Raw genomic sequence first — 17558 nt, 5'->3', positions numbered from 1 at the left:
TGCAGGCGCCACCCTCCAGCCCCATGGTGCCCCCCAGCACCCTGCACGATCCCAGCCCTGTTGTTGCCCTCAGCTTTTATTCCCATCGCCCTGAACCTTCCCGTTATTCCTCGTTCCGTTTCACCAGGAGCAAAACAAGGAGCAGCTGGAGCATCGCCCTCCCTCCGGCTGCGCTCCTCCCTCCCCTGCTCCCACCGGCTCCTTCCTGGAGCCCGCCAGGGCGCTGCTCATCTCCCTCCCTGCCTGGGCTCTCGTTTTCCGTCCATTCCTCTCCTTTTCTGCCTTTCCTTCCCCCTGCCACCATCGTTCTTCGCCTGCGGACAGGGACCGAGGCTCAGCGCGGCTGCGGCACCTCGCTGCTGCTTCCAGCTGGCGCGGCTCCAGCTGCTCGCAGAGCTCCTGACACCTGCCCAGAGCTGCACCCAACATCCACGGGGCCAGAACTGGGGGTGCCATAACAAAAAAGGGACTTTTTAGCAGGTCCTAAAGTGCTCCCGAGCCCCACGGGCTTGGGGAGAGCGTCGCCTCCTCCGGGGCTGTCTGCAGAGCCCCGGAGCTGGAATTTTATTTATCTCTCCCCAGCCAAATCACGCAAAGCTAAATTGAGCTGTGGCAGGCAAAAGTGTGAAGCGTATTATTAGGAACAGGGAGCTCTTGTTCCACAGCTGCTGCCGCTGCTGCCGTTGGTAATTAATGTTTGAGGAATTGCAGATCTTCATTAGGAGAACAATTAGATTAACGAGAGAGCCTGAACTGAGGCTGTGGTGGGAAAGGGGTGGGGAGGAAACTTTAAAAACAAAATAAAGCCCCCCCGGCACCCCGCATTGCTGCTTGGGGATGTGTGGATGCGCTGGGATCGTGGAGGGGAAGGAGCTGGTCCCGGCTTGCCATAAATATTTCAGGCAGCCCGGACCCAGCACTCAGCCGTGGCACCCAGCTATTAGCGGAGAGAGCGTCGGGTGAAGGCTGCTGGGGGCTTGGCGAGGTGCTGGGGCTGCCTCGTTAAAAGCTTTAATTAGTGGCCCCGGCGCTGCACACGCTGACCCCTCCAAGGCGAGAGCCGCCCTGGGATCGCCTCACTGCGGGCTCTGGGCTTTAATTCAGCGAGGAGCGGGCCTCAGGCTGAGATTTGAGACGATTCTTGGCACTTCTACAATGAGTTTGGGGGCCCCTCCACCCCTCGGTTTTGTCCCTGTGCTGGGGTCGTCCGTGCGCCACCGCTGTCTGATGGACGGATGTGGCACCAGGGGATGTGCTCAGCATAAAGGAACCATTTGGGAAATTTGGAACAACGGGGGTCTGGAAGGAAGGTGGTGGTCCTGGAATGGAGGTGTTGAGGAAGGAATGGTTGTGGTCCTGGTGAGATGGTGTCCTGGAAGGAGCAGTGGTGGTCCTGGCATGGTGGTGGACTGGAAGGAGCAGTGGTGGTCCTGGCATGGTGGTGGACTGGAAGGAGCAGTGGTGGTCCTGGCATGCTGATATTCTGGAAGGAGCAGTGGTGGTGGTCCTGGAACAAGGCCGTTCTGGTAGGAGGGATGTTGGTCCTGGCGTGCCGATGTTCCTGGCCCTCCGGGGCCATGGGCAGCACCTGGCTGTGCCCCCTGCTGCCCGCTCAGCCCCGTGGAACTGGAGATGCTGGAGACGCTTTGCTGGGCCCCGCCGTGCTGTCCCCTGCCTCTGGCCCTGAGCTGGGGAGGGGAACAGGAGGGGGGTCCCCAGTGCCTCCTGCTCTGGGACGTGGCAGCGCCCGGAGCTGGGATGGGAGAGGCTGTGGGGCAGCTCCCAAAGGCAGAGAGCTGTGGAGTCAGGAGGGTCAGGAAAAGCCAGGCGTGTTGCAGAAGGGGCTGAGCCCTCACAGGGAGGCTCTGCCTTTCGGGGCCCGCAGCTCTCTCCCTTTGGTAACTGGCGGGGACGGCAGGGCCGCGTTTCCCAGCGGCTCCAGATGGCACGGCGAGAATCCAAGCGTTTTCTGCAATATGGTGGCTTCCACGCATCCGAAGGGGAGATTTGCTGCTGGCCCCGTTCCCGTTTGGCTCAGCGCCGCTGAGGATGGCCAAGGCGCTGCCCGGCCAGGCAGAGGGGGTCTGGGTGCTGGCGAGCTCCCTGCGCCGCCCTCGGCTGCTTCTTGGGGGCAGCTCTCGTCCTGCCCTGCAGCAAACAGAGGACAAAAAGCATCCTGCTGCCTCGCCAGGCTCACTCCATCGCGTGTTGATGGTCTTAACGTGCCAGGTGGGGTCTGCTGGAATTTGGGGTGATGGGTAGGATCTGCCAGGGCCCTCTCACAAGCTCCTTTCCTGCTGCAGGAGGGCTGTTAGCAGCCTCTGAGTGCTTATTAATGTTTTAAGCAGCCTCTGATGCCTCCCCGGTGTGGGCTGGCTGCGTTTGGGTTGCGTTATCGCAGCCACCTCCGGGTGGGACGGCCGCTAGCCTGCAGGACCGCGCTCCTACGGCCGCTCGGAGCAGAGAGGGGGGAAAATCAGCTTTAATAGAAAGACCCCAGCAGGGCGAGAGCTGGAGGATGGCGAGGAGGACGTTACTCCCGATTTCTGCTTGTTTAGCAGCCTCTTAATTCCTCATCTCATGCGGAGGATGGAAATTGCAGGCGAGCCCTGCCTGGCCGAGCCGCTCGGCTCAGCGCTGCTCCTGCCTGGCACCGTGCGGGCGCTTTGTGGGGCTCTGTGGGGTTAAGGTGACTCCTGCAGGCACCCGCTGGAGCCGGGGCCCTCTGCGAGAATGTGACAAGAGCCAGAGGCTTCCCTAGGCAGACGAGGCAGAATAAAATCAGCGAGCACGGAGCGTGGAAGCGGCTCCCCGGCTCTGCTGACCTTGAGCAGCGCAGCCGCTGACTCTGCCCAGTGTGCTCGGTGACTGCTGGTCCTCCACCAGCCCAGGCAGGGACCCAGCATCATCCCAGCTCAGCTCCTAAACTCAGATGAGATCATGGCAGTGAGTGATGGATGGGATTTTTTTCTTTCTCTCCTTCTCCCTTAATCTCCCCTGGCTGGTGGGTCTGAGACACAGGATTCCTGCTAGCGCATGGGAAGGGATTTGCTCATCTTCTGTCTTGCAAGCTGAAAAGCAAATCCTCTTTACGGACTTTAACCCCCTGTGCATGCTGGCAGGGCTGGGACGCTTGGCAAGGAGATGGTGGGGGAGAGACTCTGCAGGAAAAGGGCTGGCCTTAAACACCAGAGGGGAGGATGGGGAGCGGCGTCCCGAGCCCTCGGTGGCCCAGGGGTGCAGCGTAGCCTCGTGGTGGTCTTGCCTGCAGCTCCCCGGGTCCTGGGCTGGGAAGGGCCCATCCAGAGGCATCCGTGGAGCCGCGGAGGGGTAGTGGCATTGCTCTAGGAGCTGACCTGCAGCAGGTCCCCGGGGTGGGTGAAGCAGCCCCGGTGCTGGCAGCTGGGTGAAGCGGGGTGGGTGAAAGTCCTGCGGTGCCTGGCTCCCGAGCTGGCTGCTGCAGAGCCCGGGGAGACAGCCAGCCCCTGCTGATAGCCCTGAGAAGCTTTACTTGCCGATAGCTAATCAGCAAGATGAGAGCTGTCGTGGCAAAGCTGTTCCCATGGTAAGGACCAGATCAGCTCGCCGTCCTTCGTGCTGCAGCTCAGGCCCCGTCCTCGCCGTGCTGGGGGATTTGCTGCCGAGCAGCCGCACGCGCCCCGCTCCCACCGATGCTCCTCAACCTGTCCCAACCGTACCTTTTTCTTGGGGTAAGAAACAAACCAGATCGTCAGCTGCTCTGCTGCCACAGTGGTTTTCCTGTACCACCAAACAGCACAGAGGCTAAACTTGGCTTGCTTGCTTTGTTACTTTGATTTCCTCTCCTTTGGTCTCTGCCACGGGTGCGCAGGGGGCACCGGCCTCGTGCAGGGACCACAGCGCTCCCAGGTCTCCTCCCAGGCTGCCTACCCAGAGGCTTGCAGGCCAGAGCAGCTGTGTCGTGCACGAGCCATAGAAGGAAATGTATTTCTTCCCCCTTTTTTTTTTTTTGTTTCCTGAGACTTTTGGCTTTCCAGTACGTGGGCTTGAGCTGTTCCAGCCTCGGGAGTTGCTTTTTCCTGATTTGAAAAGCGAGGGCAGTCCCTCAGCATCTCCTGGCCATGGGAGACCCAGAAAATGGTGAGCGTGAGGTTAAACCCAGCCCAACTCCATGGTAGTCAGTAGGAGCCTCTCTGGGGTCAGTGGGTTGTGAGGGAGGGGGGCTCCTGCCTGGGTCTATGGGGTTTCAATGGGCTTCTCCAGGGCACTGGGTTGTCAGTGAGTTTTGGTGTTTGGTTTTGGCCTGGTGTGGTTTGGGGATTTTTTGCTCTATTTCTGTCGTAGCTCATGGTATCGGGGGCTGTGTCTAGACAGAAAAATAAAGGAGCAAAGCAAGGGCTGGGCTCTGCAGCACTCTTCTTCCCGGTATGAAGCCTGTGGCCAGGGGGTGCCAGCACCAGGGTGCAAGGCCCCACAGCAGCACAGGGAGGGACTGGTCACCACCATCCCACGGGGCCCCGCGAGCTGCCTGGGCACCTGCTTCAGCAGAGAAGATCCACGAGGAGCTGGAGAGCAGATGAAGATGACAAACGGAGGCAATCGATCAGCAATCGCCTGTAATGAGAAGGTCGCTCTTGCGAGAGGGCTGCTGACATCCTGCACCGGTCCAGCGCCCTGAGCTGGAACTGATAAAGCACCCCGCGTTCCTAATTAAGTCTCCTTTTCTCTTCCCTTTTGCTTTTTCATCGCTTTTTTCTGTCTCCTGCTTGGGCTGAGGGCTGGTGGAAGACGTGCTGCTTGGGTGCAAACTTGTGCCAGCAGGAGGAGGGCAGGGTGCGTCCCCCCAAAACACCGGCGCTTTGCCGGGGAGCGACCACTCCGCGCGCCTGGCCAAGGTGCTGCAGCCAGGAACCCACCGACAGCCCTCCGGGGAGGTTTGCACGAGACCCTTTGCTAATATTGCTGAGAAAGCACCTTAGGGTGCTCTCGAAGGGCACCCTAAGGGCATCTTAGGGTGCTCTGAGCTGGCAGGCAGGGAGAGCGGCTCGGAGGGCGGCGAGGTGGTGAGATGCGGTGCCAGGCTGCTGCGTGGAGGGAGCAGGAAGCCAAGGCTGGAGGGGTTCGCCTGTTGGGAGACACTGGTGCTGTCTGGATGTCAGAAAAGCACTGGTTCCATGGCTCAGTACTTCCCTCATGATGATTTTCTCCGTAGCATTGTTTTCTCGCAGAGGATGGTGTTTATTCCCCTCATGGAGTCTGTTGGGCGCGCTGTGCTGAGGTGAGGCCATGAGGTGATGATTTACCCAGCGGTGCTGGCTGCGCCCCCAGGAGCTCCCAGCCTGTCAGGCAGCTGAGCCGGGGCTCATGATGAGCAGCTTCCTAAAGAGAGGAAGAAAGCTGGGAGGCCTGGCAGAAAGAAAGAAAAGCAAACTGATACCCTGAACCGTGAGGGAACAGGGCTGCCGATGGTCACCGATGCTGGGAGGTGCTCAGTGGAGATCTGCGGGGTTCATCGGTGAAGGCTGGAGGCTGGCACATGCCAGCAAAGGGAGGAGGAGAAGAGCAGGGAGAACGTGGCCCTGGGTCTGATTTTTCCCCATCTTGCCCCTTTGTGTGTTCCCGAAGCCCCAAGGGGAAGGCACAGCCTCAGGGCTCTGCGCTGGGCTGGCTGGATGCAGCCCAGGCACACTGCTCGCCCCAGCACCACCTCCCTCGCTGCTTTTCGCTCTGCCTTCAGCACGGCTGGGCCCTCAGAGCCCTCCCAGGGCTGCAGCAGCACGTGGCGTGGTGGGCTTGGGCTTAGCCGAGGTGCTCTGCTTCCTCCTCCTCATCATCATCATCCCCATGGACCCGTTCGTGCTGCGCTGCACCTGCCGGCTGCATCCCGGCCGCTGCAGACACATCTCCGCCTGTCAGAGCTGTCACTGCGGGGACACGCTGGGCCGAAATTAATTTCTCCTGACGATGGAGCCCAGCTCAGAGCTCCTCTCGCTCCTCCTGCCCTGACCACGGCTTAACCCTCGCCGTGCCATCGTGCCCACGGGCAGCAGCACCCGCGTTGCTGCCCCCAGAGCTCCTCGGGGACGGTGCCGGGCACGTGGCGTGCATGAAAGGACCAGAGACGCTGTGAGAAGCAAGGAGAAGTGTGGCTGTGTGCAAACACAGCGAGAGGCAGCACGACTTCATGCTCAGAGCTCTCTGAGTGTGCAGTTTCGTCTGGGTTCCCGCTCCGTGAAGAGGGATAACGCTGTCATATTAAAGCACTTGGAGATCTGCGGATGAAAAGCAGCGGATAGGAGCGCGGCAGTCCTGATCAAAGCTCTTTTTCCTCCATCTGTGTTTGTTTCCCCATGGAAGATAATACTCTGCCTCTTTCTTGTAAATATTTTCGTTAAGATCTGAGTCGCTCCGCGATGGATAAACAGGCGTGCTTGGCTCTGGAGGGGCTCTGCTGGCTGCTGGAGCTGCGGCTGCCAGACCAGGGCCTGCGTCTTGAGGTGGGCTGGGGAGTGTCAAGGAGGGGCTGCGTCCAGAGATTTTGGGGGCTGACTTGGAAATGCCCCAAGACCTCGTTTTTCAGGCAGGGAGGTGCGTGTGGAGCTCAGCCCCTGGAGCTGGGCACCTCCAGCCACCAGCTGGCCTTGCAGGGAGCTTCGCTGGCGGACGGGGCTTGTTTTGTGCTGCCATGGGGAAGGTGACAGGAGCACGGCGGTCCCATATGCACCAGCAGAAACCAAGGCTCTGAGCAGCACCAGGGTCTGTGGGGCAGCTGCTGAGCCGAAAGCCCAGAGGGAAAGGTGGTTTGGGGGGGGCTTGGTTGGCCCGAGGAGTGTGATGGAGCAGGCACGGGGGGGCTGCAGAGCATCGGGACCTTCCTTGTTGCGAGGGGAAGGATGCAAATGAAGGGGGTGCGTGGTGCAGGTCCCAGCAAGACCCGTGCGTTTGGCTTTCATGCCTGGGGGGTGTTTTTTCCTCCGTGTCAGTAGCAGCAGGGGGCTGTTGGGCAGCTCAGCCTCTGGGGCAGCCTCCCCAGGAGCTCATGAGGCCGAACACTCGATTCTGGAGCAGGGGCACCACGGCCACCTCCCTCCCCACCAGCACTACCTTGCACGTGACCGGGTGGGAATTAGGGTGGCTGCCATCTCCCCCCCCCCCCATTTAATAGGGTTTAGCTGGTCAGCACGATACCGGGTGGGGAGGGGAAGTGAGCGGCAGCAGCATGTACTTGGAATCACGTCTTCATGCTCTATTTCCCCGGGAAACCAGGCAAATTGTGGCCAGCAGAGCAGCCCGGCTACCAGGAGGAAGCTGCACGTTGGCATCCCCTTGTCCCAGCACCGGGCCCACGATGGTCCCAGGCCACGTCCCAGTTGCCACCGGTGCCACCAGCACTGGTGTCACCGTCCCAGCCCCAGCAGGGTTGGGATTGCTGGGGGGGGAGATTAAAATCTCGGCTCTCCCCTCCCCAAGGGAGGTGCCAAATGAGATATTGGCCGGGCTAAAAGCTCTTCTTTCTTCCTCTAAAGAGGTTGCTGGGAGGAAATGAAGCGCCCCACTGACCTTTGTTAATTCAGAGCGCAAACGAAGCCGGTGCTGCTGGAAGGAGGAGAGACCTCGGCGCAGCCCCTTGCCTCTAAGGTGTTTGCTTCGATTGCTGCGTCTGATGGGAGTCGTTCTCCCGCCGCAGCTACTGGAAATGAAGATGTTTAATCATCTGCTAGATCTGCGTGGAAGTTTCAGCAGGGAATTTATTTAAAATGGCCCTTCTCCCTTTTGCGTGCGAAAGAAGCAAGAGAAGCCCCGAATGTGTTCTGGGGAGCTGTTTTCCAGTTGTTTCATTCTAGGGAGCCTGAAATGAAGCCATGCTCCCTGCTGGATTTGTTTTAACTGCAGAGCAAACATTTCAGCCGCAGGTTTGATGCGGGCTAAGAGAAGGTAACAAATGGCAAAATGCCTGCGTGGCTCTGCCCCCTCCGATGCCCGTAGCTGTGCAGACACTTTTATTTCAAGCACTGCTTCCCACAAGCTCCCTCCTTAAGCAGCAGGAACCAAGCTGGCCAAAGTGGTCTGCAGGCAAAGCCCTCCTCTATCCCCTTGGATACCCAAAGGAGCTTACAGGAGCTAGGTGTCCGGCACCCTCTGAAATGGGAGTTGCTGGGAGGAAAATCTTCAAAAGCATCTTAGCGGCTTAGCTTAAGTCCCTTTGACTCTCAATGGAACTTAAGCTCTTAAGAAATGTTGGTGCTTTGGGGCGTTTCACCCTTTGTTCCCAGCACCCGTGGGTCCCCGCAAGCCCCTTGCTCTGTAGGGGCTGGAGGAGCCCCAGCTGGAAGCTGCTTCCTGCAAACACCTCTCCATTTTATTAGTTTTAGTAATATTCTGGAAGATCTTGTGCACAGCGCCTACAAGATGCGCATTTGCATGCTTAAAGCTGGAGATCAGGCAGCGTGCAAGAAAAAATGTCTTACAGGAGCTCTTTTACTGTAAGAATTAATCTTATTCCTGAAATGTGACCGTATCTAGCACAAATCTGACCCCACTGGGGGGCCGCGGCTTCACTTAATTGCATTCTTTAGCCAGGATTGAGGTCTATTGGGTGGCTTGCTCCTGTTGCAGGAGATCCTGTGCCAGGGAATTTAGTGAGAGTTTGGGGGTCCGTGGAGCAGTGCAGGAAAGCTGCCGTTGGGTTTGCTTGTGCCGTGCCAGGAGCAGAGCCAGGCGGGGGGAGTGATGTGAGCCTGCTGCAGAGAGCACAGACAAGGTAAGCCGTGCACACGCAGAGGAAGGGAGAGGATGGCTGATGAAACCCTTGCGATCTGAGCGTTCACCAAAGCGATTCCCACTCGAATTCAGCACCGCCTGGAGGGCGGGAGAGGCTTGTTGCACGGTGCCTGGGTTTCCAAATGTTGCGTGTTCGGCGTTGTGGGCAGGAATCGTGCGGTGAATGAGAGTTTGTTCCCAGTCTCTCTGTTCCCAGAGCTGACTCCTGCCCCAGTCCCCCCTCGACACCCACGGGGTGCCGGCTGGGTGCACGTCTTGGTGTCCTGAAATCCCGTGTCCGGGGGGAGACAGCCGGTGCCGTACCTGCTCTGAAGGATGAGCTGCTGGATTGAAGTTGACGTGTCCTAATATCTCTGCCAGCACTTTCTGTCTCCATCAAGGGCTCGGGAAGCACATTAGCAGTGGAGCAGAAGTGTCACCCTCTGGCATCTCCTTCTCTAATCTTGGAGCTGTTGCTGTGTCCCCTTAACCAGACCTTCTCCATCGGAGCCCATTACATGGCATGAAAAGCCACGCTAGATGCAGGAGAGAAGGGGGAACGTTTCCCCTACATGCCTGCGTTCAGCTCCATTTTTGGGGGGTCAGGTTGTGTGGGGCAGCCTCGTCTGCTCTGATGGCACGTGTCAAGAGTGGATGAGGAGCATGGAGATGTTGGATGGCATTTACTGGGACTGGGCAGGGAGGGACAGACTTGTCTGTGATAAGAACAAACAGTTTGTGAAAGTTTTATCAGGTTTTGAAATACAGAGACCTTAAAGGGTTGGGAGGACGCCTGCACTCTGATTCCTGCCCCTCCAGCCCCCCTGATGGGACCTAGGAGCTGGGTGACTCCGAAGCAGGGAGAAGGGAGAGCCAGCAAATGGCAACTAGTTCTGTTTGTTGTGCTGGCAGCGGTGCCACATCCCCAATTTAATTAACAGTTACTGTCGCAGCTAGTCTTAATGGTCCTGGTCTCTGCTCACCTCTGACAACACCAAAAGAAAGCCCAGTGCCTTGCAACCCTGCGAGCCCCCCGTTAAGTCTGGCTGGAGCCTCTGCGTGCTGCTCTAATCGCGTCTGGAACAAACATTTGAAGAGATTCCCGGTGGTATAATCCAGATTTTTTTTCTCTTGTACGAGTATCAGTATTTCTGCTGCATTTTCACAAGCCAGCGCTGAAGCAGGCAGGATCTAGAGTAGCACAGAGCGCACAGCAGAGGCTTTGTAATCCTCAAAGTGCGAGTCCAAAGCTTCTCTCTGAAAAGTTGCTCTTCGGGGACGAGTACATGTGGGGACTTCTTGTTTATCCTAGATTTTCTTTTAATTCTGTACGGTTCAGCCTTGGAGAGTTAATGGGACCGAAAAAGATGAAAATGCCCCTTCACACTGCCTGTCCCGATGGTTTCATGCCCTGATGTATATCAGAAAGCTTCAGCAGCCGCGCTATCCCCTTAGTCCTAAAGCCTTTGATCGCTGTACAACATCTCCTACCTGGCTCTTCTCCAAGAGGTGACAAACCCTGGGTTTGATTTTTAATTGGGGTAAGCGATGGCAGGAAGGAATCTGCACAGATCTGAGAGCATCCTTCCCACAACGCCGGCCCGTCACGGCGGCACTCAGCCTGCCTGACGGAGGAGCCGTGCGGCCGTGGCCCTACCAGGAGGTTTTGTTGCAGTTTTCGCCGTCTCTCGCCTCTATTTTCAGCCCTTTGGGGGCAAAGCTCTGTCGTTGACATATGGGGTGGGGGGACTTGCTGTGAACACAGCTCCCTTAATGCCACTGCAGCTTTGCGAAGGGATCAGCCTCAGCAACCAAAAGGGGACACAGGGGAGGCATCTCCTGCTTCATCTTCCCTTTTGTGGGCGATATTTTTCTTCCTTTCTGTCTTTTTCGCGTGTGGGGTTTCCCTTTTTCCCCTCCCAGCCCAGCGTGTTGTGGAAAAATCCCCCTTTGAGAGGGGCTCCGGGCCCTGTCAGCTCGGATCCCTTCACACCTCGCTGCTCGCCAGCGCTGCTCCTCTCCCATGTTAGGGACAGGGCGTGGGGCTGGGGGAAGCCGACGGGTGCCAAACTTTAAACACGGGCCCTGTGCAGTGTCTGCCTCCTGATTACCCTTCCTTTTTCTCCCTCTGTGTGGGTGCTGGGCAGGAATTCACTGTTAGCTGCTACGGCCGTGGTCCCTTGGTGGCATCAAGGCCCTCTCTCCTTACAGAGACCGTGTGTGGCCGCAGCTTTCCTGAGCTCCTGCTGCCTTTTCGGGCTCTGTCCGGCCGCCCCGTACCTCAACACCATCCATTACCCTCGTTCCCCTCTCTGAGTGCTGTCCCCTTTCCCTCTGCAGGTGCTGACGACGCTGGGGACGCGCTGTGAGGCCTGCTGAGCTGGAGCCTTCCCGGCTGGCGCTGAAGGCCGCTGCAGAGGATGAGGATCCTTCCCAGCCCTGGGATGTCTGCGCTGGTCTCCCTCGTGAACCTCCTCTCCGTGCTGCTGATCGGTTGCGTAGCTGAAAGTAAGTCTGGGCCGGGCCCCTGCCCTCTTCTTTCACCCGTGCCTCAGTTTCCCTGGAGAACAACAGCAGGGCAGGCTTCAGTGCAGAGAGCCAGCAAATGGATGCCCAAATTTTTCACGTTAGGGAAGTGCTCAGGACTTGATGATGTTTCTTAATTTTTCAGCATCTTTAGCTCTCTGCTAGCGCCTTGCTGTTGTTCCCAGTCCTGCCTTGCAGGGATGTTGTAGGGCAGCTAGGTCCCAGCCTGCTTTGAATTTGGGGTTGCCCCTCAGGCTGCCAAAGAGCTGGGTAGAAGGGGAGGGAGGTGCCTGGCAGCTCTGCTGGGACCTCCACCCCTGCTCCTGGCCCCATATCCACCCAGCTGGCCCCTATTGTCCCCTCCTGCTCTGTCCTTCCAGGCGCCTGTCAGATACCAGTGACCGCTGTCACGTTACTCGCTGGGGCTGAATTCACAACAGCATCCAAAGAAAGAGTATTACATTTCTCCTTCCCCTGAATGAACCGGGTCCAGTTTAACACACTTTTTATCTTTGCTGCCTTTCAATTCTTGCTTTAAAAAATGAAAAGGGGAAGGGAAAAAAAAAAAAAAAGTGAAAATCTTTGGCGACTCAAATGTAATGTTCCTTCGACATGAAGGCTGAGCGCTTGGGATCAGTGGGGAATAGACTCTTCCAAGCTGATTGAATTATAAATTTTTTTTTCCTCCCCAGCAAAGCTGCTTGAAGCTGGTGAGAGGGCTGCTCTGGTCAGTGTAGCCCTTGACAGCTTTTAACATAATCGCTTCGTTATCGGGGTTTATTAAGATGACGCAGTCATTGGGGATTGAATGGGATGCTCGACCTTTTGTTGATGAGAAATTTTTTTGCACAGTGCTTTCTCTCTTCCCTGTAGTAGGCAAATGAGGATGTATTTGCCTTGCCTTGCTCCTCAGTTTTGTTCAGTTAGCCCCTCTTTGCAGGGAGAAATGTCCGTATGCAGAACAATAATGTTTGCTTTTGTTTTCTTCATTTAATAAGCTTGGGAAGTGAGCTGGGTCCAGGTAAGTTTGTTATAGGGCCGCTTTTCTGGTGTGTAGCTTTGGGCCAGCCTGTAACTCAAATGGTGCTGCCAATTTTCATAAATTTGTCCCCAAGATTCAGTTTGAGAACCCATTGTGAACGATTTGCCCAAGTATTTATCCAGGGTCCTATTTGGATATTGCAGCCACTGCTCTTGTAGGTTCTTACAAGCACCTCGGGTGGATGGTTGAACTGCCTGGTGAGCTCCAACTGTGCTCGGAGCAGCCTCATTGGCATCTGAAAGTGGGTGTTGCAGCTAAGCAGGCTTCTACCTGCACTGGCTCCTGCCAAAACAGGAGACTGAAGGCAGAAATGTCCACCCCTGGCTCTTTGTGCAGGAGGGGAGAGGGCACTGACAGTAGAAAACCCCATGGTAGGGCTGCAGAGTCGCATTTGTGCTGCTGCTGTGCTGTGGCACTGCTGGGCAATCACTCTGTCCTGGGTTTTCAAAGCAAGCAGTGCAGCTTCGCAGGCACAGATGGAGAGTTTGTGTGCCTGCAAGTGCATCTTTGTGTGCGTACAGCCCTGATTCATCTGTTGTGATGTCTGAGTGCCTGTGAAAACCGGAGTCCTTTTCCTTTGTAAACGTGCACCGAGCTCACCGAGCTGCTGGGAGCGGGCACTCTGCAGGCTCAGGGCTTCTCCCAACTTCTGGGTGACTCCAGTTTTTCTGTGGTCTCAGTTTTCCCAGGAAGGAACGAGTGTCTCGTCCAACCCTGTCTTCTGTGGGGTGAGATTTGCTCAGCAGAGCTGGAGATCCCATACCTGAGTGCTGGGAAGGGTCTCCGGTGGCAGTGTGCCCTCGGGAAGGGCTGGTGCTGGTCGGGCACAGCCAGCACCAGTTGCATGGCCCCAGCCCTGCTGAAATCTGTCAGTGCTCGGCAGGCACCTTGCTGCCAGCAGCTCGCCTTCTCTCTCCTCTAGTTCTGCAGTGTCCTTGGGTTCTGAACAGGGAAGCTTTGTGCTTTTTTTTTCCTCCTACTGCTCACAGATTCACGGAGGGGAGCTTTACAGGCTGCAGGACTCGGCGTCCATGGCAGAGCTGCTGTTACCTGCTTGAGCTGCAGATGGAGTTGGCCCAGGAGTTTTTCTCCTAACCTGTAGAACAGGGCAGCATCTCCTTCACCTGGGTAGCCTTGGGGATGCTCTCCCATCTGTGCCAGCTCCTTGAACTGCTCTGAGGCTGCAGCTGTTAGTGGCTGCCTGGTGATGGTGAGCTGAGACCCCCTGATTTTGGAGGGACTGCTAAATTCTGCCCGTGCCAGGCGCATCAGTAGCATCCCAGCTCGTCTGCGATGCTCCCCACTGAGGCATAGAAACAGCAAACAGCTTTGTCTGTCACAACTGCGGAGACTGCGTGAGGAGCTGTCACTCTGTTCTGACAATGTCCTCTCCCATCAGATGGCCCTGGGCTCTGTCACGCTGCCTCTCGCGTAATCCCTTGGCCGGCATCCATTTGGCCGGCGCTCGCCACAACGCTGACCCCATTTCCTGCCCTAATTCATCCAGAGGGGCTGCCATGGCCACGCAGCCCCCCGGGCGATGCCAGACGGGGCCGGGGTGGTGGCCCCATTGCAGTGGGAAGCCCCCATGGAGGGAAGGAAACCCCCAGGACACCGGTTTGTGGCAGGGACTGGCTCACCTTGCAGCAAAGCTGGAAGCTTGAGCTCGCCTCCTCTTCCAGCGCAGTGCTGGAGGAGCTGCGGCCTCTGCAATCAAAGGCCCATTAAAATACTTCCCTTGTTTCCTAGGCTAATTGATCTCAGTCAGTGATTTAAATCTTTCTATGGCTGGAACATTCTATTTAAAGGAAACTGCTATTTAAATTAAAAAACCAAAGCACCACACTGCTCTTTGCCTGCTGTTCTTCCTTGAGAAGCTGAAGGGGATAATAATTGAAACGTATAAAGCAGACCCGTTTCTCCTCTTTTTCTTCGATTGCATATGGTCACTTCCATTGTTTCTTCTATCCAGTTGAGGGTAGCCATGGAACTGGAAATTGCTGGCTCCGTGGTTATTTGCAGTGGCCTCTCATTAGCTGGAAGGTATTATCATTTTGTTAAGGCTTCAGCTGGCTGTGCATTAATGGGCAGCCCTGCAGTGAGCTCGGAAGGGAAGGCCTTCCCAAGATCTGCTCCCTCAAGTGCTGCACGGCCTCAGAGGCAGCTCCTGCGTGCCTTCGAGCTCAGGGAAAACCAGGCAGCACGGACAGGTGAGGTCTGGACACAGATCCAGTTCCCAAATTTCTCACGCACTGGGGCGTAGAACCAAGAGCTGCTGCCTCGTGGTTATGCACCCAGCCCAAGTCATAAAATCTCTGCAGCGAGCACCTTAAAACGTCTCCTGTGAAGGCAGCCTCGCCTTGCTGTGCCTGGCTGGGTCCTTCTCCTGCCCGCTCTGCCCAGGGCTCGGCTGCATTCGGCTGGAGTGCAGCACGGTGCTCAGGTCCCCTGACCTCCCGTGCTACCTGCAGGAGCAACGCGCTCCCTTCAAGTGCTCCTCGGTTGCAGATAAAAAGCCACTTGCTGTATAGAAATGTGGTAATTTTTATAACTGAAATCAGCACGCTCGCTGTTTTCGAGTGGATTTTTCCCATTGATTAAACCTTTGCGTTTTACAATAGTGCTTTGCTAATTGGTACTTTGCATACACACAGGGCTGGTGTGTGGCGCTCTCCGCCCCAGCAAAGATTTAATAGCAGATGCAGTAGTGAACATTACTTATTACTTAGGTTTCCTTCCTTTTATAAATTACTTCATAGAACACTTACTAGCACACTCCAAAGTATTACCATAAATAATTAAAGCCAAATTGCAATTGACAAAATAAAAGAATAAAGCCCCTTTTATGATGCATTACCCTGACTTTCTTCCCTTTTAATTGCCCTCGCTCCATCGTTAATTTGGAGAACACACAGGTTCGTGCCAGGCGCATGTGCGGGGGGATCTCTCATGCTCCACGAGCTGCAATGCCTCGGGGGAGGCCAGCAGCAGATGGCAGCGAGGTTGCTCCACGCACGTGGGGCTTGCAGTGAGGATGGCGACCACATGTGGAGGGTCTGTGGTTGGACTGACAAAGCAGCGCCACATTTTGGGAGCTGGCACAACAAGGAGAGGTGTGTGCTCCGTGCTGTGAAATGGGGGAGCTGGGAGCTGGTTCCTCCTGCTGAGAGCCAGATCCTTGCAGGTGGATGGGACCCCTCGCCTCTGCACGGTCCCTCTCATGCTCCTAGCCACAGGATTCGTCTCTACAGTAGAGCTTGTAGCTCTGGAGGTCCCAGCTTTGATCAGTTGCTGGCCAAGACAGCAGTTGTCAGATAAGGCGGTCGTGAAAATCAAGGAGGCTCCATCTTAGGACTTGATAGACGCGTTAAGATGACAGCAGAGGGAAGGGAATCTTCCTCTGCTTCGTGAGAAATCTGCTCCATCTGTAAGCGCTTCAACCCGGTTCATGACAAAGCAGCAGCGCTGTCCAAAGAGAAGGAAGATGTCAAAACGTGGTGAAGCCAAAAGTCCTCCCAGAAGGCAGAGCCCCCTGCTTCCCTCCCCACCTGCTGCTCGCGCTCCCCGTGCACCAGTTGCCTTTGCAGGCAAGGGGACCCCTTGCTGGCCTTGCTCCCAAATCGCCCTTTCCTTTGCTGCCTCCTCCGTCTGCCAGCTGGGATGCAGCCGGCAGTCGCTGAGGGCTCTGGACTAGTTGTTGTCCCGCTCAAGGACGCTGAATTAAGCTTCTGTGTCACCTTGTTTAAGTGCCTGATTAAATTAAACCTTGCCTGCCTGGATTGAGTGATGTCATCTTTTTATTATTTATTTTTAGATAAATTGGAAAGGTTTTGTTTCTGGAGGAGCAGGAGAGGAAATAAATCATGCTTTGCACGAGCTTCCTAAGGGGCTGGGGGGGCTGTCACCTCGCAGGTCTCAGCTGTGCCCCACACCGCAGGCGTTTATTCGATTAAGCTCTGCTGAGGTGCACCTGGGGACAGCAGCAGCTATGGGTGTTTGGGACCCAGCCATGGGTGTCTCCTGGTAAAGGATCCTTTCCCACCCAGAGGTTCTTGCCGCTCAGCTTCATTAGATGGCTAAGTTAGGAGAAACGAGCAGCTGTGTGTTGTGTAAACAAGCAGCTCGTGTAAAAATGCCATCTATGTGGGGCTTGTGGAAGAGAAAATGTATGTCTTCACCATACCTGTGTGCCAAGAGTAGGATATTTAATCCATTGCAGCCTTTACCAGGGAGCTAGTATTTATTTCTTTGTGACTTTTCCCCCTTTGGGTGTGCTTTTCACCCAGATAGCTCTCGCACGTGCTGCCAGGAAGGATGGGAACTTTGTGTTAGCTCACCGGGACCCTGGGTCATGGCAGCTTTTCATCTCTCTGGAAAGGTCTGCGTGGTCATGTCGTTTCAAAACCAACCAGAGATGAATCTCCTGGGTCACTGAAGGGAGCCTGAGAGGGTATTCCCAGCTTTTTTTGTGGCCTGGCAAGCCCGATATTATTCTTAGAAGGCAAAACAGAGTGTTTTTCAAGGACACCCAACCAGAGGAATGTCGTTATTTGGTGTGCGTGGGATGGAATCTGGGCTCGAATTGGCCTGGGAGAGCCAGAGTCTCCCAAGAACGGTTTTATTCACTCTGTGCCTCTCCTCTCCTCCGGCCAAGGGTGTCCTCTTGCAGCATAATTGGTCCCAGTGCCCATTTTAGGCATCAATCACGTTCCTGCAGTGCAGCTGCCTTCAATTTGGGGGAATTGTTAAAGTTCATGAGGACAGTCACGTTCTGTGCCATCTGCTGCTCGTGGTGGAGATAAGCATTGCACGGGCTGCAGCAGGGTGCTGGACGAGGAGTCAGGAGCATCCTCGGTCTGTGACTGCTCCTTCTCCACCCCCTTCCCTCTTCGTGCGTGTCTAGGTTCTCTTTTATAAGGCAGGGCTTCTCGTGCCGTGTTGTTGTCTGGTGTCATTCGTCTCAGTCTTGGTTTGGGGTTCTCGTGCTGCTGACGCTAAACAGGCGCGTTACGGTTTGGCAGGGGAGCCGCCGGTGCCGTCCAAGGGCACAGCAGATAGCAGCGGGACTGTGGAAGCGATCGCAGCTAACCTAGACCTGAAGGTTGCCAGGAAAGAGCATTATAAATACATTTTGGAACGCAGACTGCTAAGACTTTGAAAGGGGATATCGCAGTGAATGATTCGAGCAGTTGACATGAAGGAGTGCGGACTGACCCCCTTGTTTTCTTTGTATCATCGTGCAGGGCGTTTT

The 17558-nt window shown here is 56.1% G+C and overlaps 1 protein-coding gene across 10 annotated transcripts in view; it reads left to right on the top strand.

Moving 5' to 3' along the window:
• Positions 1-17558, top strand: part of PTPRS (protein tyrosine phosphatase receptor type S) — a 151095-nt gene that overhangs the window by 40849 nt on the left and 92688 nt on the right. For all 10 annotated transcript variants that reach the window (XM_082779986.1, XM_082779984.1, XM_082779985.1 and 7 more), the window contains exon 2: positions 11080-11247. In XM_082779986.1, the coding sequence (XP_082636112.1) occupies positions 11160-11247 (88 nt within the window). In that variant the 5' untranslated portion in view covers positions 11080-11159. The remainder of the gene's footprint in view (positions 1-11079; positions 11248-17558) is intronic.

Source organism: Aythya marila (genome assembly GCF_965140915.1).
Source record: "Aythya marila genome assembly, chromosome: 27".
NCBI classification, from domain to species: domain Eukaryota; kingdom Metazoa; phylum Chordata; class Aves; order Anseriformes; family Anatidae; genus Aythya; species Aythya marila.
The sequence above is the reverse complement of the archived record's forward strand: the minus strand, read 5'-3'. Positions and strand labels throughout refer to the sequence as shown.